A 25887-nucleotide genomic window follows, 5' to 3' on the forward strand; every position below is an offset into this window, starting at 1 on the left:
AACAAGCGAAAGAAGGGCTATACGGCCTGGAGTTATCAGAAGGCATTACGCGATGGCTTCATCCCAATATACGACGATTGGCAGGTATTTCAGCAGGATAATGCAGCAATTCATTGCGCAGAGAGTACTATGGATTGGCTCGCCGTCAGGGGCATTGCGGTACTACCAGACTGGCCAGCACACTCGCCAGATCTCAACCCAATTGAGCACATTTGGGCCTCAATGAAGCGCCAGCTAGTAAAACTGTTTCCAAACATTATGGCCCTCAAAAGAAACGACGGTGATACCTCCCAATTTGAGGAGTGTTTGAAGTCGGCGTGGGCAGCAGTGCCGGAACGGCTGATCACAAAGGTCCTCACTACAATGGACCGTCGCCTTCGCGCAGTGGCCCGTGCGCGCGGAGGATACACCAAATATTGAAGCCGCCATCGCCAGCTTCAAAATGCAATAATTACTACTCGATTCTGACCTCGTTTGACGGTTCTGTGGCCTTTTGTCGTGTGCAAGTACTGTGCAGCCAATTTTGGTGGGGGGGCTTGGGCCGGATTAATTTGGACCTGATCAGTAGTGCCTGGTCTGGCACCAGTGACACCGGAACGGCAGCTGCTGCAAATGATGCTGCTGTCCCCCGCAACTGCCTTAGTAACTAGCGACATTCGGTCATGCCACGTGCCGGCTCCCGCCCGTCTCAAACAGAAACAGCTAGTTTGATGCTGGCCTCGAACAGACAGCAAGCAGAACATCTTCACGACGCCCTCGCAATCCTGTGCCGCCCATGCAACATCGCCGGCACATGGGTTGACTCGGACTCTGCACACAGCAAACCCTAGGCGTCGTCCGCATAGGTGTATGCGCTGTAACCTGCACTGGCGTCTTGGCCGTCCCAAACCGGGCTCGTAATGGCTGCCTCGGCGTGGCATGGGCAGTCAGCCACATTCTCTCTCTCCCTCTCCCCCTCTACACAGGACCTCGTAAGTCATCGTCGGCTCGCGCTTAACTGTGCCTTTGTCCTATCCTCCCCCGTCACCGACTATCCCAGGCGCGCCCGGGCCCGCGCAGGATGCAACTTCTTTGATCCTCCAACTGACCAGGGCGGGCGTCTTTCTGGGGCTCGTGCTGCAACGACTGGATCCCTGGCCCGTGAGGATTCGAGCACTTGGCCGAGACACACACCCCTTGTGGCAGGTTTGCCAGCACGGTCCCGCCAGCGACCTCAGCCACCACCGGGCTCAAAGGCACTCACGGGCAAGCACGCCCGGCGTCCCAGGGGTGATCGGCAGGACTGAGAAAGCCGTTGTTCTGGGAGTTGCCTGCCAGGCGATCGGCGTTTGCGCACCCCCATTTGTTATCTCTGCGAAGCGGCTTTGCCATTGTCTCCTGGCGACGGCGACAAGAATTGCCCAGCCGGACTAGGCGGCTTGTCGCAGCCACCAAGCTTTTCCCCCAGCCGTCTTTCCCGTGCGCTGCCGTTTCCGGGATATCCGCCCCTCTATATACCCAGAAAAGAAGGAAAGAAACGGACAATGGGAACTCGATCAACAGGCAGAGAGACAGACACCGACCACCCACCCCCTCCAAGAAGAAAAGGGCAGGCCCGCCCCGCCTAGGGTTGCAGGCTGGCGGCGACAAAGACATGGATGCCCTCACAGCAGCACAGGCTTGGCGAGCTTGGCGCACAACCGTAGGGTTCAAGCTGGCGTCCGAGCGGTGACGAATCGCTCTGCCAAGGAGAGCTGTTGCACAGAGCATGTGGGCAGCTGCTCGCGTCCTCTGATTCCTTGGCCAAAGGCCATGCGCCTGCCACTGGACAGGTTGGCTACGGAACTTCATCCCGGATCGCTGATCTTGAGGTGTACCCCCGAACGGCAAGCCCCGCGAGCCTGCCAAGTGCGATAAGCGTAACGGAAGTCCTACACAGTACAGTACATTGGAAAACATGTCGAGACCCGGGAAGGGCCTTGGGGAATGCTCAACCCCCTCCAGAAAATCAAGCCACTTGGTCCTGTCAGCTCACGTTTGCTCAGTAAGCCAGCCACTACCCGAGCAAACAGTATGTTGCCAAGATATGCCAGACGTTGGAGCAGAAAGTGCGATTCACATTTCAGACATCAATCACAAGGCTCCACAAAATACACCAGCGGCTACAGCCGTCCCGGGCTTAGCAGCCCACATCTTCTTCCATGGGAATGGTACGCTTACTAAGGCTGGGAAACATCTAAACTTTTGGCAGCGAAGCATCTTCAATACATGATTATATCATGCCGTCTAAATCCCGCCAACGAGGCGGACCAAGCTGCATGCATACGGCCGCGAAATAGTTTTGGTCGCGAGTTTAGATGGCCTGTGAGCTGCATAGTTGAGCTATCAGCAAGCAGTGAGAGACGAGCGCACAGGTGCATTGCACTACTACCTCACCCCCTTTCCGATGTCGTCAACCAACATACTCCTCATGCAAAGCCGATGCTGCACTACGACGCAGTATTTGCAAGGAAGACTTTAGGCGAAGATCGCCTGGCATCCCAGCGGGATCTGTGAGGACCCAGTCTCATTGCTGGTGAACTGGAACCGCGACACAGTCTGGCAACCATGAGGTTTGGACACCGTCTGGAGCCCGTGCAAGTGTGCAAGACGCAAACCGTCATTGTCACGCCGTTTCCATGGTCGGGCTAGCTTCACACGTCAAGGTATGCATAAAGGGCAGTCATTATGTCTTTGTACTTTATTCTTTTGAATTTCATAGCTCTCATCCACTGCTTTGGCTCCAATATCTACTATTTGTGCGCCATTCGCCATCTTGGTTTGGTGCACCTAGCGCACCTTGACGATGGCCAATTGTCTTGACTATATTTGTCACCATCTGCTGCCGGCCTTTCCACGATTCGCTTCGCCATCAAGCAACTCATCGTGGCGCGGCTTTTTTTTCTAACTCTTTCCCCTCTCTCGTGGCCGCGAAAACGTGCTTGCCAGTGAGACGCAATGTCCCAGTAATCCAAACTTGGACTTCTTATCGGCGATGGCACGCCTGTGATAATACCCCTGACGCCCTTGAAATGCATTCGTAATGAACATCAGCATGCGACTGTCCTGTCGAACACGGCGTATGCATCATGTGAAAGTGATCATCGTCGCTAACGTGACAGGGTAGCCATGACCCATGAAAGTAGGGGCCTTGTCTTTTTGCTTCCAAGTCGCTGTGGGCCACTTGAACAGCTTAGTTGTAAGTCCGCGACAGGTTGCGCAGATACCAGTCAACGAGCTTGCGGCCAACCTTGGCCTCGGAGATGTGGATGAGGTCCTAGAACAACATGGTTAGCATGGGGAAAACTTCCAATATTGACTCCTTGCCAAGCATATCCAGGGGATTCTTGGAACTTACTCCTTGCAGGGCATAGTCGAGGTCGCTGACGTTGACCCACTCGCCGTCCAGAAGACCCTGGTCAGCCCACCGCAACTGCTTGGTCCGCTGCTTGTTAACCAGGAGGTAAGAACGCAGCTCCTCGGGCTGAACCTCAAGGAAGCCGGCGAGCTTCTTAAGGTCCATGGTCGTGTAGAGGCGCAAGTAGGACTTGACTGTAGGGCTCCACATGTTGGTCTTCACCTCGTCCATGAAGACAGAGAGGTGGTGCTCAAGGGGGTCGACGTTGCTCTCCGGGTTCTCAAAGTCCGGGGGCACAGGGGAGATGAACTTGGGGCAAGCAGCACGGAAGAGCTCCTCGAAGATGGGGAGCGACTCGGGGCCGCCACGCTGCAGCTTAAGCAGCTGGTCGCCATACTTCTCCCGCAGGGCAGTGTGGATGGTGTCGTCGAGACGGGTGGGGTGGAAGGCCACGCAGATGGCGATGAGCGCGTACATCTGGTCGTTCTTCTTGGTGATCGAGTCGTACTGGGCGTTCTTCTGGAAGTTCTTTGTCCGCGAAACATAAACCAGGATGTGGCTGAACATGCGGATCGCATCGGCGTAGCGGTGCATCATCATGTAGGAGAAACCAACGTAGTAGTAGGTCGTGAAGTGGGCAGCCATGACACGGGCGAACATGGCCTTCTTGTTAAGCTCGATGTCGTCAAGAGTCTTGAGCGCCAAGCTGAAATCACCCAGCAGGCAGTGCACCCGGAGTAGACCGATGATGGAGAAGTATCCAAGCATGCGGTACAAGGTCTTGTTGCCGTACTCGCCAGCGACGGCAGTGGGGTCCTCGTTGCGCTTCATGGCACCGAGCTGCTCGCTGATCTGCGATCTCTGGATCAGGGAGTACAGGACGTTGAGGACACTGTAGCAGCCCCATGTGTTGGGGTTCTCGCGCAGGATCTGCCTCTCCTCCTCATTGTCCTTTGTTTGCCTGGCAAGTCTCAATCTGTACGAGCAGAAGGAGTTGAATTGGTAGATGAACTCGTCGATGACATCCCAAGCCCAGTAGTGCTATCATGATGGATCCCAGAGTTAGCAAGTGTATTTGGGGTTGCAACAGAGCTGCATCAAAGCCGCGCAAGTCCATTTCCAAAAGTATGGGGGTGCTGTCGACTAACCGAAGGGGGCTCAAGGTCGACAGGGCCTTCAGAGTTGAGGATGAAGTGGAACAGGTTGCAGTACGAGTCGTAGCTCTGGAACTTGACTTCGAGAGGGGCAGAGAAATCGAGGGGCTGCGCGGCCGCAACGAGTCTGGACTGGATGTCGTCGGTCTGCTGAGCCATGGTGAGAGAGTCGACGCGCTCGAGGTCCTCCATGCCGTCCTCATACTGGACCTGCTCCCGGTAGTCGGCAACGAGGGCCTCCTCCTCGACATCGCTGTCGTCGCCAAGGGCGCGCGAGGGCGCGTTGCCCTTCATTCCACTCATGATGATTCGGGCTCCGGGTCGGTCGATTGCTAAGAGGCAAGTCGCTTCGTGGAGGGCGGGGTCGTATGCGTAAGGGCCGGGAAGGGGAGAGGCGAGTTGGCGGCAGGCGGCCGGGTGTTTTGGGTGGGCGTGTAATTTTTGGCGATGTCTCCCTCACTGGGCGGCGGAGAGGGGCAGGGCCGCTTGACGGGCGGGACACTGCAAAAACGAGCAGCGCAACCGAGATTTACCCATAGGGTTTTTGTGCGGAAGGCCGATAAGATAAGGCAGGTCCCTCCCTCCTCCCGGTAGCTCCTGCCCATGCACCGCGGGGTAATCGTCACAACCAGTGACTCAGCCCGGCCCTCCTCAGGCTGATCATGAGCTCTCGATAATTGGTAAATGGTATCCTGGTAAAGACTACTCTTTGAGTTGATCTAGTAGCTTTATGTATTACTTTTGATAGAGACACTGGGCGAGTCGTACCAACACTACATCCAACTCAAGCTGTAGAATCTGCGGTGTCAAGCTCCAGACGGTAACGTCCAGGATGTTGTCTGGGGAGTGAAATCAAGACTCAGCAACTATGATTCATTTCACATCACATGGTTCTCGAGCCCAACACCCATTGCTTACAGATACTGTGAGGAATGCGAAAGTGGTCCTGCAGATGGGATTTTCATTGGACATGGGAGGTGGGCTGCAAATCATTCTTGCACCTTGCACCTTATTGTAACTGCAATTCTTGCCTTCACTCTATACAGGAGCCATCAACCGTTATATATAAAGTACTTTCTCTTCCTCCAGACCTTGTCTAGGCATAAACCTCATATTTACTCGAGACAGAAGTGACCAGCGTGCAGCAAAAGCCTGTTGCATCACCTGCCAGATCCCTGCAGGTGTCCATTTTCAGGCTGTCAAACCCAACTCGAGCCACTAGCCGTCTTTCGTCATAGGAAGACCTTTGTTTGCGACGGAGCGACTTACACCTCCATCGCACTTCGTCCTTGCTCCGCCCCGTCCGCTCGAGCTTCGTCAACACCTTGCTCTGCTCGACTAGTGTCGAAAAACAAACAGACACCATGCCGGTCGTCACTCCAGAGAAGCTTGCACAGCTGCAGCAACACTCTGACGACATCAGAAATGTAAGCCTGGACTTGGTCCCGCATGCGAGATCGGTTCTACGACTCCAAACTGACACGCTGTAGATCTGCATCCTGGCACATGTCGACCATGGAAAGACATCCTTGACCGACGCCCTGCTCGCCACAAATGGCATCATCTCACCAAAGCTAGCTGGCAAGATCCGGTTCCTGGATTCCAGGCCGGACGAGCAGATCAGGGGCATTACCATGGAGTCGTCGGCCATCTCGCTATTTTTCTCCATGCTCAGGAGGCCAGCACCTGACGCGGCTCCAGTCCCCAAGGAGTACCTTATCAACCTGATAGATTCGCCCGGCCATATCGACTTTAGCAGCGAGGTCTCTGTAGCCTCACGTCTTTGCGACGGTGCTGTCGTGCTGGTTGACGCTGTCGAGGGAGTTTGCAGTCAAACCGTGACGGTCCTGAGACAAACGTGGACCGAAAAGCTGAAGCCGATATTGGTCATCAACAAGATTGACCGCCTGGTCACCGAGCTGAAGATGACGCCTGGCGAGGCTTACTTACATCTTAGCAAGCTGTTGGAGCAGGTCAATGCCGTGCTCGGCAGTTTCTTCCAGGGAGAGCGAATGGAGGAGGACTTGAACTGGAGAGAACGGATGGAGGAGCGTGTTGCAGCTCTGGCAGCCAAGGAGGCCGCCATTGCTGATCAGACAACCGAGGCGGGAGAGCTACAGTTCGAGGAGCGGGACGACGACGAGCTGTACTTTGCTCCAGAAAGGAACAACGTCATCTTCAGTAGTGCCATCGACGGCTGGGCATTTACCGTCCGTCAATTTGCTGCGCTATACGAAAAGAAACTGGGCATCAAACGCAGCATCATGGAGAAAGTCTTGTGGGGTGACTTTTACCTCGACCCGAAGACGAAGAAGGTGCTTGGCCGCAAGCATCTCAAGGGCAGGAATCTGAAGCCCATGTTTGTTCAACTTGTGCTAGAACAAGTCTGGGCCATCTACCAGGCTTCCACCGGTGGGGATAATGGGAGAGGGTATGTGTGCCACAAAAAGTCCCCTATAAAAAGACTGTGACTAACGACTGCTATAGTGACCCTGTCCTTCTCGAGAAAATTACTAAGTCTTTGGGAATCTCGATACCTCCTCATGTAGCAAGGTCCAAGGACCCTAGGCTGATGATGACGACCCTCTTCGCCTCATGGCTACCGCTATCTACAGCGCTGCTGGTATCGGTAGTAGAATCTCTCCCATCCCCTAAGACCGCACAGGCGGAAAGAATGCCAGAGCTCCTCAAGAGCTCGCCAGGCTTCGAACACATTGACAAGAATATCCAAAACGCCATGGTTGATTTCAAGACAGCCAAGTCCGAACCCGTAGTGGCATACGTCAGCAAGATGGTTTCGGTGCCTGAAAGCGAGCTGCCCCAGAACAAGCGGCGTGCTGGTCAGCTCAGCGCGGAAGAGGCAAGAGAGCTTGCTCGGAAGAAGCGGGCAGAGCTGGCGCGCGCGCAGGCCGCGGAGACAAACGGTGGTGACGATTTGACAGCAGCGCTCGACAACTTCTCCATCGACAACCATGTTCCCGAGCTTGAAGAGAAGGAAGCTGACCCGGAGCACCTGATTGGATTTGCGAGGATATTCTCTGGCACTCTGAACGTCGGCGACACGATTTACGTGATACCGCCCAAGTTCTCGCCTGCCGACCCCCACGCCGCCCCGCAACCACAGCAAGTCACCGTCACTTCTCTTTACATGCTGATGGGTCGGAATCTTGAGTCCCTTGACTCTGTCCCTGCGGGTGTGGTCTTTGGCATCGGCGGGCTGGATGGCCGCATTTTGAAGTCTGGCACGCTCTGTAGCCAGCTTGAAGGAGCAGTGAACCTCGCGGGTATCAACATGGCCGGGAACCCTATCGTCCGGGTAGCCCTGGAGCCCGTCAATCCTGCCGACTTGGACAAGATGATTGAAGGCCTACGCCTTCTGGTACAAAGTGATCCTTGCGCCGAGTACGAGCAATTTGCAAGTGGCGAGCACGTGCTGCTGACTGCCGGAGAGTTGCATCTCGAGCGGTGTCTCACGGACTTGAAAGACCGCTTCGCAAAGTGCGACATCCAAGCTGGCGCACCCATTGTCCCTTACAGGGAGACGATCGTCAGAGCAGAAGAGATGAAGCCTCCTGCGAACAAGGATCTGGGCCGGGGTGCTGCTGTGGGCACAACGAGCTCCAAGCAGGCTACCATCACAGTGAGAGCTCGTCCTCTTCCGGCTGAGGTGACCGAGTTCCTGCTTAAGCACTCGGGTTCCATCAAACGCTTGTACTCGGAGACCAAGACCGAGAATAACACACAGGAAGAAGACAGCAACGGTGAGATCGACAAGGTCGAGGCGGACGTGCTTGCCGAGGAAGGAGGAGTGACCCTCTCCCCGGAGGAGCTCAAGACAGAACTTCAAAGAGTTCTCGAAAAGGGCAAGGGCAAGGAAGCATGGAAGGGCATCATCGACAAGATCGCCGCATTTGGCCCGCGCCGGATAGGTCCAAACCTGCTCATCGACGCGACCAAGGACGGCATCTTTCCAAAGGTTTTCAGCGAGGTCACGACAGACAAGGACACCGCAACGGGCGGCGCAAGCATCGCGGCCGACGAGAAGCTCAAGGCCGAGCACCTGTGCGACAAGATCACCTACGGGTTCCAGCTCGCCATGAACCAGGGCCCGCTGTGCCACGAGCCGGTGCAGGGAATCGCCGTGGTCATCGAGGACGTGGTCATCAACTCGACCGGCGGCGAGGAGGAGGCTTCGGCACGCGACAGCCTGGGGAGACTGACGGGTGAGGTCATCAAGACGGTGCAGCAGTCGATACGGCAAGGATTCCTCGACTGGTCGCCCCGGCTCATGCTCGCCATGTACTCTTGCGAGATCCAAGCCAGCAGTAAGTCTTATGCCTCCCTTGCTGCAATCCTGACCTTAAAAAGTGCACACACGACTAACCATTTCCCACCTTTCTTCTTCTCCCCCCCACAACAGCCGAAGTACTAGGTCGCGTGTACGACGTCCTCACCCGGCGCCGAGGCCGCGTCCTCTCGGAGCAAATGAAGGAGGGCACGCCCTTCTTCACGATCCAGTCCCTGCTCCCCGTGGCCGAGTCGTTCGGCTTCGCCGACGAGATGCGCAAGCGCACCTCGGGCGCCGCCCAGCCGCAGCTCATCTTTGCCGGGTTCGAGGTCCTCGACCAGGACCCCTTCTGGCAGCCTTTTACCGAGGACGACCTCGAGGACCTGGGCGAGCTGGCGGACAAGGAGAACGTGGCCAAGCGATACATGGACGGCGTGCGGAGGAAGAAGGGCCTGCTGGTCGAGGGCGTCAGGGTTGCTGCCGAGAAGCAAAAGACGCTGAAGAGGTAGTAGTAGGCTGGCCAGCCAGAGAGCCAGCCAGGCAAGTGTCAGGACAGGATGAAAAGAATACAAAAGATTTTGTAGGGAAGAGAGGAGATGCAAAGCATGGAAAATGAAGTTTCTTGATGGTTTCAGTCCTCAAAGTATATGACACATGAGCCGCTGGATCGCGCGCAGTCAAGCAATAATCATAGCAGCCCGCTTTGTCACTTACGAATAGAGAAGACTCGGCAGTAGCGTGGGTGAGTGAGTGCATACAGCCAAAGAAACTGCACATTTGACACAAAGTCGTTGCTGGAGACCCCCTGCAGGATATGTACTCAAACTTGATTCTGAAATGCCCGAAAAGCAGTATTTAGGACGCCATTAGATACAACAAAGAGAGATCAGGTGGCCATACAGCTCCCATGACTGATCATGCTTGACAACCATGGGGCATGATAGTGACATTAAATGATGGGTGGTTAATGTTCATTGAAAACAAAGATCCTGGCTTTGCCCGCTCGCTGAATGCCTGCTCGTTTTGGGTGCTTCGTGAAGGAAAGACGGCTGAATGGGACGGTGTCGTGATCCCAGGGTTTTTGTGAGTGGTCTGGCGGTGCTGCAGTCGCGCTGTGATATGTCTGTGCAGAGTACCTACCACCTGACTTGTGTGATCGTGTGTGCAAGGTCAAGCAAAGCTGAATGATCAAGTTCTCAGTCCTCCCAGCCCCAGACCTGACTAAGGTATTTCTCCATGTTGACACGTTTTGACTTCATCTCCACCATCCACGGGTGCTCCATCATTCTCCAAGGGCTCGCACGTCTCGATGGGTCCTTCTCCAGACTAAGGGCGCAAGTTGTGTCAGTGTGCATACTTGCTATATTGATCAAATGTAATGTAGACTTACCAGCACTCGATGAAGTACTTGAAGTTCTCACTCCAGTAGATGTCGGCGCTCGGCTCATCCTTGAGCTTGGGGATCGGTTGCCGCACGATATAAGTCAGCAGATCAATGAGACCGGCTTTCGGCTGTGAGTCGGTGCCATCGGCGGGGAACGGGAATCTGTGCTGTGCAACCTCTAGCAGCGTGACGCCAGTGGACCACACGTCCGAAGTGATGGTGTAGCTCTGGCCGGTGATGCGCTCAGGTGCCATGTAGTAGCTCGTGCCGATGAATGTGTTGGCCTCGCCCTTGGTACCAAAGTCGCCCGAAACGCCAAAATCACAGAGCTTAACGTCGCCCTTGCGGGCCAAGAGAATATTGGAAGGCTTGATGTCACGGTGGATGATCTTCTTGCTGTGCAGGTACGTCAGGCCAGCGAGGACACCCTCGGCGATCTTGCCAAGCACCTTCTCGCCGGTTCTGCCACCGAGCCGCTTGACCTCACGGTAGATGCTGTCTAGCGAGCCACCTTCACAGATCTCCATGGCTATTGAGATGGTACCTGTGGTAGGGTCGTCGAAGACGCCATAGTAAGCACAGATGTGCTCGGACGCGCACTCCTTGTTGAAGTTGATCTCGCGCACGATCTGCTTCTTGATGTCCGGGTCGGGGTTCGTGGTGATGACCTGGTGGCCGATGTTAGTCTTCGAGCCATTGGTAGCAAATGCAGTTGTTGGCTTACCTTTAACGCGAACATGGTTTTGCCCCCCTTCAGCTTGCACTTGGTGACGGCACCGCCCGCTCCTTCACCAAGTCCTCCAAGCTCGACGATCCTCCCTTCGAGACTCGCTATCCTCCAGCCTTCATCGTCGAGGGCTTCCACGTCGGCTGTTCGGGCCTTCTCCAGGGCCAGCTTATCGAAGCTGGCTTCAAGCCCTTGCATGCTGCCATCGCGCTCCATGCCCACGCCGCCCTCACTCCGCTCCGAATAGATGGAGCCGACAGCAGAGGACGGGTCCGGGGTCCCATGCGTCCTCGCACCACCAATTCCATATTGTGAAGCAAAAGACAGGGCCGAGAACTGTGACCCAGCCGACGTGGGGTTGCTAGCACGGCCATCAAACGGCCCAAAGCTGCCAGACCTCGAGTGGTCGGCACTGCTTTCACTACCGCCACTCGCCGACTGCCCGGGCTGGATCTGGGGTACGGAGCGAGCCTGCTCCTGCGGGATTACCGAGCTACCCATGGGAGTGGCAAGGTGCAACGTGGGGAGTGCTGGCCGGGCCTTGGGCCCCGGGGTGACTGGTTTGGCATTGGGAGAAGGAGGGATCGCGAGGCCGAGGCGAGGCGTTCGTGTGCCGCTTGCGCGGCCGCCAGCAAGGGCTGGGCGCAAGAGCGGCACTGGGGATGCGGACAGGTTCGGTACAGAGCCGAGGTTCGATTGATGATGCTGTGGAAGTTGGATTGGGTTGAGAGTTGGAACTGAAGTCTGTGAGGGGGGTCACGATGTCAGTGAACGGATACGGCTGGGACCTTGTCCCAAGTCTACTAGATCGCGCGTCTTTGACTTACAGGCTCAGGTCTATGAGCTGGCGCCTCCTGGTCGGCCATGGTGGGCTGATGGTCGTTGGACAAGCTACCCGAGCTTGGGTGGAGATGCCGGAATCAGGTCGATCTGGTGGGCAGAAGGGTTGGCTGGAAAACCAGGGTGCTGTCTAGACTTGATCGACGACGACCTCGGTGACAGAGCTGCGGGTTTTTGGGAAGGCAAGAGAGTGAAGCCGCAACGAAGTCTGCCCTGACGAGGTCGGACCGTTCGAGCTCGAGGGGTTTGTTTGAGCGGAGGGGCTTGCGGGCGAGGCGAGACACGAGCCCGACCAAGGGGTCGTTTTGGCAGGCAGTCCCGAGCGGCGAAAAGTCGAGCGGGGTCCGGCAGCAGCAGTGGGATCCTGGCCACCAGGCACGCAGGAACAGGGCAGGCCCAACTGCAGTAGTGTGCCAAGGTGGGACACAAGACAAGTCACACAGCGACAACGGTGGTGTCGGTGGTGGTGGTGATGAGAATTGAGGGCGGCTGATCGAGTGTGCCGCGTGTGTCTGCAATGGTGTCACTGGTTTCTTTGAGGTGAGCAGAGGCGGGAGCAGAAAGATGAGCTGAGCAGGAGCATCGAGCGAGGACGGGAAGAGATAGACTGAGCAATGTGAAGGCAGGCAGGCAAGCCAGGCACTTCGGGCAGGCCTACGTTGGTCAAGGTTGTCCACTGTGTGATGGTGCACGCACAGTGCTGTGTGGCAGTCCTCGAGCGCCTACGGCGGGGGTTCCGGGGGTCGGACAGCCCCAGTCCACCAGTGAGTGGCCAGCCAGTGGCCAGTGGCAGCGATGCCCGCACCCGTCGCACGGCACAGCGAGAGCCGGCACCTGCCCAACTGCGCACGCCCGCCCGTCCTGTTGCTCGTGACCATGGCAGGCAGCTTCTCGGAATCGGTCAAGCTTGCTTGCCTGCTTGCCAGGCATGTGCCAGCGCATCCATCCCGTCCAATCTCGCCTGCATGCCCGCAGCTGAGTCCAATCCAACCCGGTCGCTTGCCACACTGCACACACATCATGCTCATCTCTCCTCGCGGAAATGATTGCTGCCATGGCTCTGTCATTCCCTCGCATTCACGGCCGGCCTTGTTGGACCCGGTGCCAGTGACGAGTCGCCATTCGCTCGTGCCCGCCCCGGTCTGTGGCAGGGGTCCCAACACCATTGGCGACGCGAGGGATCGCCCGGCGCCTACTGACACCAAGGTAATCTGCGCAAGCGTTGATCATTTGAGCTTCCGTCACCACCACAAACCTCGTCTGTAACGGTTGGTGTCCTGTTTGGGGATGGCCGTCCGCATTGTGCCCCTGAGGCGCCGTCCTTGATTACGGCAGCTCTTAGGACAAGAAAGGCACGCCTTATTGGCCTGCCCCGCCAAAGCCAAATCATCTGCGTCGCTCTCGTCCCATGTCGTCTGGGCCGTCCTTGCGGCCGTCCGTACCCCGAGCGTGATGACGCTGCTTATCCTTAGAACTTACTGCCGGCGCATGCTGCAACGTGGTTCATCGAACCATAGTTGAATGTAATCAGACCTGGTGCTCGGCATCTTCGGCTTGATGGCTGTCCGGGGGGGTGTTATTGGGGGCCGCGCAACCAGGCCAGCATATTCGCAACCATCACCACTGGTGTCAGACGTATGACGACACCTCTAGATTCGGGCCTGGGTTTTTTCTTCGAACTCGGGAAGCTCTTGCGTCCTAGTCTCCGTCGCCAGTCGGTGCAGAGAAGCACAACCACGGGCGCAGGCTGCCTGCCCAGCCGCACTGCTAGAGTCCTTGAGACGACACCTGGCTCTGGCTCGGGCTGCTGACCAGATGTGCGACGTGGCTCTATCAGTGAGAGCCGACGACCCATGGCGAGTTCAAGTCCTGAGCTGCACCGCTGTGGCCAAAGTAGACAAGCTCGCGAGAACGCTGACACGAGGACCACGCGACCGGTTCGAACCATTGGCCAAGCCAGAGCCACGTACATTGCCTACTAGGCACAGACTGGCCCAGCACAGTGGCAAGCTTGAAACACATCAGCAGGACGGGCACTGATGCGCACGTCTGATGCCACGCGTGGTCCTGGAGATGTTTGCCAGAGCGGCGGCTGTGTCTACCCACGACACGCACGCGAGCCTCGACGGATGGTGATGATGATGCTTGGCGGCGAGAGGGTTCCGGACAGCTCGACGGCGGCTGCCGATTGGCCCTGTAGGCGCGCGGGGGGGCCGGGGAGGACGGCGGAAGGTGGGGCGCTCCTTCCTGCCTCCGCTGACACGGCGCCCCACACGCCCAACTGCCGCCAGGACCCCTGCTCTGCATCGTCGGCCAGCTTTTTTTTTTCTGCACGCCAAAGCACGGGCACGGCCACCAACTCACGACCAGCCGACCTGCCACACGGCCAAACAACACGGCTGCGCACCAAGTCACCCAGAAGCTCCAGCACTCGAGGCACCAGCACCGCCATGCCTGCCGCTAAGGTTCCCAGGCCGAGGAGACCCTCCCCCATCCCGTCAGGCTCAGAGGACAGCAATGCCTCCGCCGCTGCTTCGTCGGCTGCCTCATCCAGCCCCGGCCGCGATGCTGATGAGCCGGGAGTGGAGCTCGGCAGCGACTCCGAGTCGGATTCCCTAGACAGCTCTGCGTCCCGGAAACGGAGAAGGCTCTCGCCCGGTGCAGCGGTCGACCCGGCCTCGTTGTTCAGTGCTCCCTCCCGCATAAAGCGCAAAGATGGCCCGGCCTCGCGTGCGGCCCCTGCAAAGGAGCCGGAAGCCGGCGCCGTGGCTGTTCCGGCCGCGTCCGTCACGGCTCCCGTTGACACCAAAGCTTCTTTCGAGTCCTTGAAGCTTCGGCCATGGCTCGTGCAGTCGCTAGCCAACATGGCCATCAAGCGTCCGACCGGCATCCAGAAGTTGTGTATCCCAGAGATCCTCAAGGGCCGCGACTGCATCGGCTCCAGCAGGACAGGTTCCGGAAAGACCGTCGCCTTTGCTGCGCCGATCTTGCAGAAGTGGGCAGAAGATCCCAGCGCCATCTACGCTGTTGTCCTTACGGCCACGCGCGAGCTCGCCCTGCAAATCTACGAGCAGTTCAAAGCCATATCGGCGCCGCAAAACCTCAAGGTCATTCTCGTCACCGGTGGCGCAGACATGCGTTCCCAGGCCATTGCGCTCGCCCAGAGACCGCACGCCATCATTGCCACACCAGGCCGCCTTGCAGACCATATCCGCTCGTCAGGCGAGGACACAATCTGCGGCTTACGGCGAGTGCGTTTCGTCGTGCTCGACGAAGCCGATCGCCTGCTCACCTCGGGCGGGCCCGGCAGCATGTTGCCCGACATTGAGGAATGCCTCGAGGTATTGCCTCCGTCAACTCAGCGACAGACACTCTTGTTTACGGCCACCATCACTCCCGAGGTGCGCGCCTTGAAGGACATGCCCGCCAAGCCAGGCAAGGAGCCCGCGTATGTCTGCGAGGTGGACACGCAGCGGCTCGCCGTGCCGACCACGCTCCACCAGATGTACCTGCAGGTCAACGTCACGCACAAGGAGTACTACCTGCACGCCTTCCTGCTGACCGACGCCAACGTGGACAAGTCCATCATCATCTTCTGCAACCGCGCCTCGACGGCCGAGTACCTGCACCACCTCCTGCGGCTGCTCGAGCACCGCGTGACGTCGCTGCACTCGAAGCTGGCCCAGCGCCAGCGCATCGACAACCTCGGCCGCTTCCGCGCCTCGGCCGCCCGCATCCTCGTCGCCACCGACGTCGCCTCGCGCGGCCTCGACATCCCCGAGGTCAGCCTCGTCGTCAACTACGACGTGCCGCAGGACCCGGACGACTACATCCACCGCGTGGGCCGCACCGCGCGCGCGGGCCGCAAGGGCGACGCCGTGACCATGGTCGGCCAGCGCGACGTCGAGCGCGTGCACGCCATCGAGGCCCGCGTGGGCCAGCAGATGGACGAGTGGGCAGAGGAAGGCGTCAACCTGGAGACGCGGTTCGTGCGCGACTACATGAAGGTTGTCAGCGAGTCGAAGCGCGAGGCCCTCCTGGACATTGAGGAGCACCGCGAGGTCGGCGGCAAGCGGAAGCGCACCAAGATGCGGCTCGAGTAGGTCGTTTGGCGGGAGGACTTGTGTGTGCGTGTGTATGTGTTTGCATTTAGCGATTTGAAAGGCTTGTCATGGCGTGTGTACAAATTTGGAGGGGGCTATAGATTAGAGGTGGCTTATGACTCACAAGATTAGACTACAAATTCATTGTCTCCCGAAGACGAAACTTTGAGGTTGTTTTCTGTTTGGGATACTGTGTTGCCTACATTGTCACCGAACGTACTTGATGTTTTGTAAAACTACACATGGCTTTATCCCGCGACTGGTTTGTGCTGGACCTGGACCAACGGGCTCGCCTGTGGAACCAGTCTTCCTTGGTTGTCCGAATACGGCTTCCACCGCATTTGAGACTGAACTGCTCTACAGAGTGAACCATGAACCTCGACTATTTACCTTCATTTATGCAGACTGAACCGAGACGCTAAAACAGCCGGAAAGCTCAGTTTAGATGGAGACGGTGAAGATTCAGAGAACACAAACACAAGAGCTATGGACAAGGGAATTCCCGGTCATCAACTCGGCTGCCAAAGTACTGGTCCATTTCAAGTCAGCAAAGTTTTCCACCTATATATCTGTGCGTTGATACTCGATTGTGAGCCAGCACAAGGAGGAGCACCTCAGCCCAACAATGAACACCAATCCTCGATTAAGTTGATTCACTTTGTATGATAGGAGGCAGTTATGTGAGTCAGAATCGTCTATTTCCAATGGGAAAGTCTTGCAGAGTGTCTACATTGAGCGGGTTCACAAAAGGTCAATGCCTGTACCTCCACCGCGTCATAGTTTTGATGGAAACCACTGCTGCCAAAGTGTCAAAGTTGTGCGCTCGCTTCCTATCGGAAGATGGCGGAGCAGTCATGCATACAATACCGACACCGGCTCCCGGGAAGACGGCTCATGCTACGGGAGTAGAAAAGCCCGCAATACATAGCGAAATACCTACCGGCACTGTGATTGTATAGACGTCAAGTAGCATTTTTATTTAAATCATTAGGCCCTCAACTTTTCCTACTGTTCTCTATTCTGTGGAGGTATCATAGGGGTGAAATTACAGACTGACATAAGCGATCTTTCAACGGCGAGAGGCGTGCATGTATGACTGCCAAAGCGAAAACGCGCAGCCCGCGCCCGGCCGGAGGCTGTAGACAACGCAAAAGGGCCACTACGCCTAAGCCGCTACATGATTCCAAAGCAACATTTGTGATTCGGAGGTACCGGTACAGTAGGCTGCTGAATCCCGAGGCCTAGATTTCTCTTCGGGCCAAAAAACCACAGACAAACAACAACTCGAGCCGCGAATCCCGATGTTCCCAAAAGTCTAGTCTGATCCCGTCGTCGTCATATACAAACTGAGCCGACTTTAAGTTTCATACACACCAATGTGTCTCCTCCACATCCCCCTCCCTTCCCCCCCCCCCCCTTGACCAAGGCGCGGGCCGTTTCCGGGCCTATTTGACGGGATTGATTTGATGGTGGGTGGAAGGATGTAAAGTGATTCGGGTAGGCCGGCATATACCAGAGTCCAGACCCCCTTTTTTGCGTCCCCGTGAGTAGAATAAGGTTCTGTCAGAATCGTTTATAGAGTTTGGCCCATGGCGGGGGGCCGAGAGACACTGGCGGCGGCGGCGGCGGTGGTGGCGGTGGAGGTGGTGGTGGTGGTGGCATGATGAATGTCTCACAGCTTCCGGGCCGCACCGGCTCCGCACATACCGAGGCACACACGCGCCGTATAACGCCGTGCCGCCACTTCCGCCTCCTTTTTTCTGGCTCAGAGCTGGCCCGGGTTGGTTGGAAAAGCTTCCGTGTCGTGGTCTGGGCCTGGCACAAAGTATCTCATGTCAGGGGATTATCTCTTTCTTCTAGCTTCCATACGAGCTTGGTCATGGGCGGAAGGAAGTTCCGCTGTCTGTACATGATTGTGGTGGTGTCTCATCCCGAATACTGCATGTTTCACGGAGGGGCTTCTTGAAGCCTCGGACAATCTGAAGGTGTTGTTGATATGTGACTGCGCCATCGAGGATCTTCTTTCATGCGTCCGAGGGACATATTGGCGCTCACGAATCCTTGTAGGGCCCAAAGAGGACGACAACATAGCCCTGGCTTGGCATATAGAGACTCTAGGGTCTTCCAACAGTGCGGGTGCATTGCATGTAGCAGGACATATAGGATTCTTTGACACGAGGACAAGTATTCATTCATACCAAGTTGCAAATACATTCAAGTCTAACTACATGAGCACATAACAGTCTAGTCCAGCTTCGAGGAATACTCATGCTCCACGCCAAACCGATTTCATCGACGCAGACTATAAAGTTACACACTATGAAGGTTAGGGCTAGGTCTCCCATCTGGGTCTGGACATTTTACGCATTCAGAAGGAATACGACCTCTCTTTGCCCATGGTCTGCCCACTCACCCTTGGTCTAGACCTGTCCTGATCTTTCCGTCCAGCCGGTACGCCACGTGCTCCCCCGTCGTCGTCTTGCCCCGTCTTGGCGAACGCAAACAAAGTGCGTAGGGCAACCAGCATCGAGGCGATTCAAGAGGCAGCCCCGTGGCCTGACATATGCTTTCTTGAGACGGTCCCATCACTCGCGCAAATATCCCTACGTGCAAGGCGAGGAGGGCTGGCTATTCAAGAGCACATGAGTTGTGCCTCGTGACGCCAGCAGGCCCGCCTTGACACGCCACGGGTCGCTCCAACTCAAAGGATCAAGATGTATGGGTTGAACCAAGGCAAACGCCGACTCTCTCACGACTGAAAACAGTTGGTACCATCGTGTGTCCCGAGGCTGAGCTGGGTTTTTGCGCAGCAGCAGAGGACGGCAGATGAGGCTTTCTTGGCTCCTTGGGCTGAGCACCAGAGGAGGGCGAGGCCCCGGCAGCAGCTCTCGCAGATAGAGGATCGCGGGCATGGTGTTTTGCCCGGTGGCTTTACAGCCATGGCAAGACCCAAGCAACACGATTCCTCCATGCCAGCTGTACGGGCGGAGCCGAGCGCCTACGACAGCCCTTTGCTGCCAGATCTGGTCATTCCGACCACTCTGATATTGCATGGTTGAGCTTGCCGTACCGTGCACCACACCGCGCGGCCATCCTTGCGTCTCTGTATAATAAAGGCAAAGTGCATGTCCAGAAGCGGAGTTTGATAGTGGAAACGGGAGTGCTATTTTTGCGCAATCTGCTCGCGTATCGAATTCGAGCATGTTGCAGCACACACAGGGACACGGTCGTTTGCCCGATGCGGCAATTGGCATTACATTGTTTCTGCGCAGCGTGAGTTGAGCTCAGCACGCATACGCATACGCAGACGCAGACGCATATGCATGTCAGACAGGCGGAAGTGGCTGCATGTGTTGCACTGGATGGATGGTGGGGAGAGTGTGGGGGGGGGGGGGACGAATGGAGGGGAGAAGGCCCCGGTAGCTGGGGGGATGTCACGTTCTCAGCCCTACGACACTCAGCAACAACAACCACAAACTGTCCCATACAGAGAGCATTGCATCTTCACCCACACACACACACACACACAGGCAGACTTGCCTGCCCCATGTCGCGTGCCTCGCGTGCCTTACTGGAACCCAGGCCAGTCTGGCGTCAGCACAGTACAACCCACCGATCAATCACCGAGTCTACGCCGGGGGGACCGCACCCTGTTGGCCTGATGGACGGCCCTCGCACGTACATGCCACGACATATCCTCTATTCTCCAGGTGCTCGATTTTTCGGATGCTGGCACTTGTGACAACTGTCACTAGGCGTGTTTCTTGCTCGCTCAAGGGCGTCTTGATACCCCCACGCCTTCGCTACGAGCACGCAACACTGGCACCGCTGACAGTCAAGGCGGGCACACAGACACACAGACACAGACACGCAACACACACGTCTCTCTGCCGGACATGGATTTCTAGACGTCCAGGGATACACAACGACCTCGAGCCGTGCGGGCTAGCCGGGCTAGCGCCAATCTGTGTGTGTCCGTTTCCATGGACGCGCTAGAAGAGTGAAAGTCCACCTTCTAGAAGGCCAGGTAAAATCATGATCTGCACGGTCCGCGCGCTCGTCTCCGCGAAAGCCAGACCTGCTATCCTTTTGTCCCTTGATGCCTGTGAATTGGGCATCAGCCTTTCTTAGCTCAGGTTTCGGCGCTGTGACCCTTTTTTTCCCATGACAGAATTCCTCTGGGGATCAGACGAGGCTCTTTAGCGCAAACCCGCCAGTCCTGACGAGAAAATTCAGGGTCCTCTTTCAAAGCGCAAGTGCAATATGGCGGCCCGTCACCGACTGGCACAAGTCTAGTTCGTCTCAGGACCCTCTTACAGCCCGTCCCCGTGATCAGACAGGAATGCGGTGCGAGGTCTGTGGTCTCTTTGTAGATGCGCGAGAGGGCCCGCAAATGCCCTTTGAATGTCTGAGAGCCGGTAACGCCGGGCGGGCTAAGAAACGAAACTAGCCGCCCGGCGCGCGTGCGCGCGCAGAGCCAGAGTCCCGTGCTAATCAGGCAGGACCCTGAATAACTTCCACGACTGACCACCCCATCCCCACAAATGTCCACGGGAAGGGGAGGTTGGGGCACGGCGCCGCGCGGAGCGAAGAAGAAATCTCGAACATATGGATCCTTGTTGGTAGAAGCGCACAGAGCTCTCATCCTCTGGAAAACAAGGGAAGGGAGATCTGCAATTTTGGCGGCGCCGTGCGTGCGTGCGCTTGGGGTCCCCCCCCCCCCCCAGTTGCTGTCCACCTTCCGCCGGCATAGTAGCACCTTTGGCCAAGTTGGTCGTGAGAAGCGAAGCGAAGGACTGCTGACGCTAGCACGGTCCGTCTGGCCACAAACCCAGCCAGCCTGACACGGTACAGCCAGGGAGCAGCTCGACATTGTTTGCACGAATGCATATTGACGAGCCTCGGCGCGCCCGGCAGATTACCCATCAACGACGATGCATGGCTAATTACTGCTGGGATTCTCGTTTCATAGTGAGCAACCGGAGACGCAGTGGTGGCATCAGCACGCCGCTCGGCACGTGGCTGTGCACAGGAAGGGCTGGATCCCGGCGGGCCCGGGACTCCGGGTATTCAAACATGTCTGGAGGAGACGTCGGCCTCGGCCGGCTGCTCCGGTGTCAGAAACCCGGCGTGCAGAGTCTTGGCTTAGAGGGGGGGATGCTGTACTGAAACCCGATGACGCCAGGACACGCCGGCCCAGGATGCGTGCGTGGATGGCGAGGCAGACTCGGAACGTCTGCAGCATGTCCCGCAATGAGACTGCTTTTCAGGATCAATGCCACAATGCCACTGGCTGCGAGTGACGAGGACGTCCAGCAGGCCACTTGACAAGGTTAATTAGCACAACAGACCATCACTTATCGCGAAAGCCACGTCGTTTCAAGCAGGACAGTTGGCAATCTCTGGTTCACCCCGCAAGGTACATTCAAGACACATAGGGCCAATCAAGAGAAAGAACAGCTCAACGACGACCCCGTTCGAAACACAGACACACACACACACACAAACATAACTACCCCAAGGTACGTAAGCAAGCCTTCACCGCGCGACACTGGCCCTGCACCTTCATCTCTGACTGCGTTCTGGATCCCTCAACCTCCAGCTCTGTGCGCCAATCAGGTCCCGCGAACCCTCCCTGCGTGGGTGTCGGTGAGTGACTGCACTGACGGCGGTCAAGAGGCACCGCTCGCATTGGGCTTGCACTAATGGCTTGGGCTTCGTGCGTTGGGGGCCTAAGGAGCATCTGGCAGCAGGGGACTAGGTCCCGGCCAGTCTAAAGAGCGTGCGTGCGGTGGAGACCCCCAAAGGAGGGCGTGTCTCTAACAGCATGCTTACCAAATCTCTCTGCCTGCTAGGCACCAAAGAAAAAGAAACAAAACATGGACAGGGACAGGCCTCTGACCATTTCCACACCGCGATACTGACCCAACAACCAGCACCCCAGCCCAGGACCAGGTCGGCCGGCTCGTCCCTCCGTCCGCCCGCGGCAACCGGCGACCTGGAGAGCAGGCAACGGGGCGTGCCGGGATTGGGCCTGTGCAGTCTTTTGTTGGATGCCTTGTCTGCATTCCTTCTCCCATGAGCCAACGTGAAAGGTGGTGGCAGTTGACCGCTGTCTCTGTCTCCCACGGTAGAGTTTAGGCTACAATATACACAAGGTTCTTGCCAGGAACCAATTGAACCATGTTTGTTGTGCAGTACCGGATACCGGGCCCTTTGTTGGCTGGGCGATACGACCTCGAAACAGCATATGTGCCGCGCATTTCTCGCGTGGCGTGATTGGCTCGCCGGATACGTGTCGCGCACAGCAGCATTTCACTTTCCTCAGGTGGGCAACGCCAGCCCGTGAGATATCCCCCTATGTGTCCAGTCTCTCCAGACATCTTACATCTTGTCAGCTGGCTCAAGCTCGCGAGGGAGGGAGGGAGGCGGTCACCAAGCAAGCCTCAGCTCCGAAGTGGTGGTGGTGACCTCCCAATGCGCAGGTGTCACGTCCGCGATCGCTGCCTTGAAATTTCTCTCATCACAGTGTGTCCCTCTCCCGTCTCTCGGCGTCATGTGCGTTTCTTGATTGCTTTCTTTCTTTCTTGGTTTCTTGCTTGCAATGCATGCGAGCGCCGGCCGCGTGGTGCTCGTCACAACCCGCACCCACTCCATTGCCGTGTCCCCTAGTCACGACGGCCCCCAAAAAAGACGTGGCACGTTATCTAGCCTACCGCATGTGCCTCGAATCACATCTTCGGGTCATTGTTGGGAATGGGGGGGGAGAGACCAATCTTGTGCAGTCAATCTGCCCAGAATCGTCAATACAATCTGTAATTGAACCCTAGAGCCTCCCTGGAGGAGACTCAAAAGGAAACGCTCCGCCGAGGACCAAGATCAACGACGTGACCACGTCACAGGGACGGCTTCTGATTGGTGCCCTGTCAGCTGGGCCGGGCCAAGGTTGCAGGGTTAAGCGAAGAATGCTGGGCTGCGCTGGAGAGTGGCAGGGAATCAAGATCCACACGACGTGTGACAGTCACGGCAGCCGCGTCAAGTATACCCCACATCCAATCATCACCCAACGCCTGAGACCTGGAACTTGGTGGTGACAGTGGTGGTGGTGGTGGTGGTGGTGCGCGTGGGCTGTATGGGATTGTAGGTCGTGATCCGTGGGAATTCTGCTGGCAGCCAGATAAGAGAGAGACAGAGTACGAGAGAGGCGTGCTCCCCCCCGATGCGATGCACACATCTCGATCCTTGCCGGTACAACACCTCTTGTGAGCACAGGGACTCGGCCGACTTGTGCCGTGCGTCCACACACCAGACGAGAACCTGGCAGAACTGGGAACTGTTGTCGTCATTGTCAGTTCCCCAGGGGAGCATGCAACTTTGGACTCGGGCGTGCAGCTGCTCCGCGCCCGCGCGACTGCAGGAGACTAGCTGGTCGCCCGCGAATCTTCTGACGGCCGATTGCGACCGCAAGGATACTCGTCCGTCTCTATCCCCGAGATCAGTCCAGGTTAATTATGTGCATCTCGGGATCATCGGCCTCCGGGCAATGTAGCATCCTGATCCCAGTTCCTCCTCCCACGGCAAGAATCCTTCATACCCTTTGAGACGCACAATCATTTCTTGACACGGATTATCGAGACTGCCCCGATTAGGATCTGGTTCTCTCGTAAGCCATCACAAGTCCCCTACAAAAGTCGCCGGCCGGGTCCATCTCATCAATTACACACAACCACTTCAATCCCTCCGAGAACCTTCCAGAGACGGAGTGCGAGTAGCCCCACTGTTTCCGACCTACCCCTGTTTAGCTCCGGCGACTTTCCTCCTCCTCCACCCCTTTGATCGTGGGCTTAATTAGTGATTTTGCACGGGGCAAGCATCGTCAATATCCTTTTGGCAAGCCCCATCGATCAGATCCGCTTTGTTGACAGCAGCCCGCAACGCATTCCGTCGGGCTCCCTTGCATATTTACATACAACAAGCCCGTGCCCCGTCCCGAATCCCGGGCCTTTCCCGCTCTAGTCCCGTCCGTGTGGATCCTCCTTGCTGCGTGTACTGCGTAGAAGGAGAGAGAGAGAGAGAGGAATCCGTCTAGTGCCAGGCACCACCACATGTAGTGGAGTCCCCATGAGGCTCAAGATGGAGCAACTTTTTCTCCTCACAAGAGAAAAAAAAAATCCACACTTTTCCGCGCGCGCGCACACGTCGAGACCAACCCCTCGGTGGATATCCATGCCGGTCATTCATTTTTTCAACCCCAAAAGAGAACACACGCCCTCCCTGGAAGACAAGGGGTGGGGGGGACCACAAGAAGTTTTTCTGGTCTTCACGTGGGCGGCGTGGGTTTTCTCTTTTTGATGTGACTCTTCACGATCCTTGTTAGGTAAAAAGACTTTGGAGCACCCCGCTACATCGGTGTCCAAGGGATCAAGGGCATTGAGGGGTTCGACAGCTCGTACGCGTGAGAGAAAAAATAAGAGAACAGTAATAGCTTCCCCCCAAGGGAAGAAGGAGTGGTAATCATTATCATTCGATAGCCCGGTAGTAGTTGTAATAGACTAATGCGGTTGACTATCAAGTCCCGATAGAGAGACCACAAAGCCCACTCACTACCTACCTATTCGGCGCGCGATCGACACATCACGATGCGCCTTCACTTTTGACCCCTTGCACCTGAAGAACCACACACACATACACACACACAGCTGAAACCCCGGAGAGCGCCGACGATGCCGGCCCTCTTGCGGAGTTGGGACAAGTCCAAGGGGCCCACCACCAAACCATCATCATCACCGCCCACCCCCGCCGCCGGCCGTGACAGCCGCGTCTAGGCGGACAAACATTTTGGCCCCGCCATGTGCCGCCGTGTCCGCGCGCGGTGGGGACGACTTTTTTTTTCTCTCTCTTTCTCTTTCTCTTCTAGAACATTGTCGCATCTGCAAGCTCTTTTGTTCCTGCTGGTGCTTCGGCTTCGGCATTTGGTCCGTGGACGGACGGACCAGACAAATAGACATATGATGGTGCCAACCGTTGACCCGTCTCGGTCCAGGTTGTCCCCCAGCGGTGTTCGAGATATTGAAGGGGTTTCGGCGGCACGGTTCGCAGTTAAGATTCTCGCCGCCTGGGGAAAGGCGACGCCAAATATCGAAACGCAGTTGGGTTTTTCGAGGTGTAAATCCGCATGCCCGGCCGGATCTGTAAGGCTGACTGACTTGCAGATGTGGGTGGGATCTCCGTGCGTTGCCCGCGTGCCCAAAGTTAAAATGCTGTGAAAGCTCAACTCGGCTCGGCTCGGCGGGTGCGCCGTGCCTGCTTGCCTGTCACACAGGGCAGCCGTGGACCAGTCCATGGACCCCCCACCGACGTCCACAGAAACTCCACCACGGCCAAAAGGTCTGGGCCAATTTGGAACCGTGCCTGCTCCTCCCATGAAACCGCCCTGGTCCACGCCGTGCTACGCGCAATGCCCAATCCTCTTGCGCCTCACACCCGAGCGCTGGCCATCGAGGGATGATGATACCTGCCCACTCCCGCCAAGCTATACGCGCGTAGCAAGTACACCTCCTGCCTGGCCCCTTACCCTTGGGCCCGTAAACATCCAACAAGTGCTTGCGTGCGTGCTTGCGACATCGACCCACGTCTGTTCCCACCAAGCAGAAGGTCTCGAACGTCTCCTTCCTTCAGCCAAGTAAGGGGGGCGTTTATACACGCGTACTACAAGGTATGTAGTAACAGACAACCTGGGGGAGAAAGAGAGAGAGCCCGCCCCACGGGCAACGTACGTCTTTTTCCAAACCGCCCCGCTGCCCCAGCACCACCTCAATGAGTTGTATGAAACGCATATGCCAGTAAAAAACAACAATGGGTTCTTGGTGGTGGTGATATACTACCAAACCTGCCTTTCCGTTATCGCTGACTAGTTGTGAGGCTGCTTGCTTGCTCGCTCACCCGCCGCCGCGTCTCGGCACTGGTTGGTAAGCGCGAACTATGCCCGCCGACCATCGGCCACGCCCAGGTTGAC

General features: G+C 56.9%; 9 protein-coding genes across 9 annotated transcripts; 2 read left to right on the forward strand and 7 right to left on the reverse strand.

Annotated features, from left to right (window-relative positions):
• Positions 1 to 1080: 1080 nt before the first annotated feature.
• B0I36DRAFT_75625 (uncharacterized protein) lies at positions 1081 to 2093 on the reverse strand. The gene has a single exon (XM_046163323.1). The coding sequence runs from the start codon at positions 1936 to 1938 to the stop codon at positions 1240 to 1242; it is 699 nt and encodes a 232-aa protein (XP_046017230.1). The 5' UTR covers positions 1939 to 2093; the 3' UTR covers positions 1081 to 1239.
• A 1118-nt stretch (positions 2094 to 3211) lies between these two features.
• B0I36DRAFT_346130 (translation initiation factor 3 complex subunit L) lies at positions 3212 to 4833 on the reverse strand (the record flags this gene model as incomplete). Its single annotated transcript, XM_046156422.1, has 3 exons — positions 3212 to 3295; positions 3377 to 4417; positions 4525 to 4833. The coding sequence occupies 3 exons, from the start codon at positions 4831 to 4833 to the stop codon at positions 3212 to 3214; spliced, it is 1434 nt and encodes a 477-aa protein (XP_046017231.1).
• An 805-nt stretch (positions 4834 to 5638) lies between these two features.
• On the forward strand, positions 5639 to 9691 carry B0I36DRAFT_75631 (P-loop containing nucleoside triphosphate hydrolase protein). Its single transcript, XM_046163324.1, has 4 exons — positions 5639 to 5957; positions 6021 to 6961; positions 7018 to 8855; positions 8951 to 9691. The coding sequence occupies exons 1-4, from the start codon at positions 5895 to 5897 to the stop codon at positions 9325 to 9327; spliced, it is 3219 nt and encodes a 1072-aa protein (XP_046017232.1). The 5' UTR covers positions 5639 to 5894; the 3' UTR covers positions 9328 to 9691.
• Positions 9692 to 10008: 317 nt separating this feature from the next.
• B0I36DRAFT_75637 (kinase-like domain-containing protein) lies at positions 10009 to 11999 on the reverse strand. Its single transcript, XM_046163325.1, has 4 exons — positions 11757 to 11999; positions 10927 to 11673; positions 10209 to 10870; positions 10009 to 10144 (listed from the first exon to the last, which is right to left on the reverse strand). The coding sequence occupies exons 1-4, from the start codon at positions 11793 to 11795 to the stop codon at positions 10015 to 10017; spliced, it is 1578 nt and encodes a 525-aa protein (XP_046017233.1). The 5' UTR covers positions 11796 to 11999; the 3' UTR covers positions 10009 to 10014.
• A 2115-nt stretch (positions 12000 to 14114) lies between these two features.
• Positions 14115 to 16036, forward strand: B0I36DRAFT_315570 (DEAD/DEAH box helicase). The gene has a single exon (XM_046152891.1). The coding sequence runs from the start codon at positions 14220 to 14222 to the stop codon at positions 15870 to 15872; it is 1653 nt and encodes a 550-aa protein (XP_046017234.1). The 5' UTR covers positions 14115 to 14219; the 3' UTR covers positions 15873 to 16036.
• Positions 16037 to 17679: 1643 nt separating this feature from the next.
• B0I36DRAFT_315571 (uncharacterized protein) lies at positions 17680 to 18011 on the reverse strand. Its single transcript, XM_046152892.1, has one exon. It carries the CDS (start codon positions 17959 to 17961, stop codon positions 17716 to 17718), a length of 246 nt encoding a protein of 81 aa, XP_046017235.1. The 5' UTR covers positions 17962 to 18011; the 3' UTR covers positions 17680 to 17715.
• A 93-nt stretch (positions 18012 to 18104) lies between these two features.
• Positions 18105 to 19125, reverse strand: B0I36DRAFT_315572 (uncharacterized protein). The gene has a single exon (XM_046152893.1). The coding sequence runs from the start codon at positions 19073 to 19075 to the stop codon at positions 18476 to 18478; it is 600 nt and encodes a 199-aa protein (XP_046017236.1). The 5' UTR covers positions 19076 to 19125; the 3' UTR covers positions 18105 to 18475.
• Positions 19126 to 20850: 1725 nt separating this feature from the next.
• B0I36DRAFT_315574 (uncharacterized protein) lies at positions 20851 to 21219 on the reverse strand. Its single transcript, XM_046152894.1, has one exon. It carries the CDS (start codon positions 21115 to 21117, stop codon positions 20872 to 20874), a length of 246 nt encoding a protein of 81 aa, XP_046017237.1. The 5' UTR covers positions 21118 to 21219; the 3' UTR covers positions 20851 to 20871.
• A 2226-nt stretch (positions 21220 to 23445) lies between these two features.
• B0I36DRAFT_315577 (uncharacterized protein) lies at positions 23446 to 25699 on the reverse strand. The gene has a single exon (XM_046152895.1). The coding sequence runs from the start codon at positions 25294 to 25296 to the stop codon at positions 24694 to 24696; it is 603 nt and encodes a 200-aa protein (XP_046017238.1). The 5' UTR covers positions 25297 to 25699; the 3' UTR covers positions 23446 to 24693.
• Positions 25700 to 25887: the final 188 nt, after the last annotated feature.

Source organism: Microdochium trichocladiopsis (genome assembly GCF_020744255.1).
Source record: "Microdochium trichocladiopsis strain MPI-CAGE-CH-0230 chromosome Unknown B0I36scaffold_2, whole genome shotgun sequence".
Classification (NCBI taxonomy): Eukaryota; Fungi; Ascomycota; class Sordariomycetes; order Xylariales; family Microdochiaceae; genus Microdochium; species Microdochium trichocladiopsis.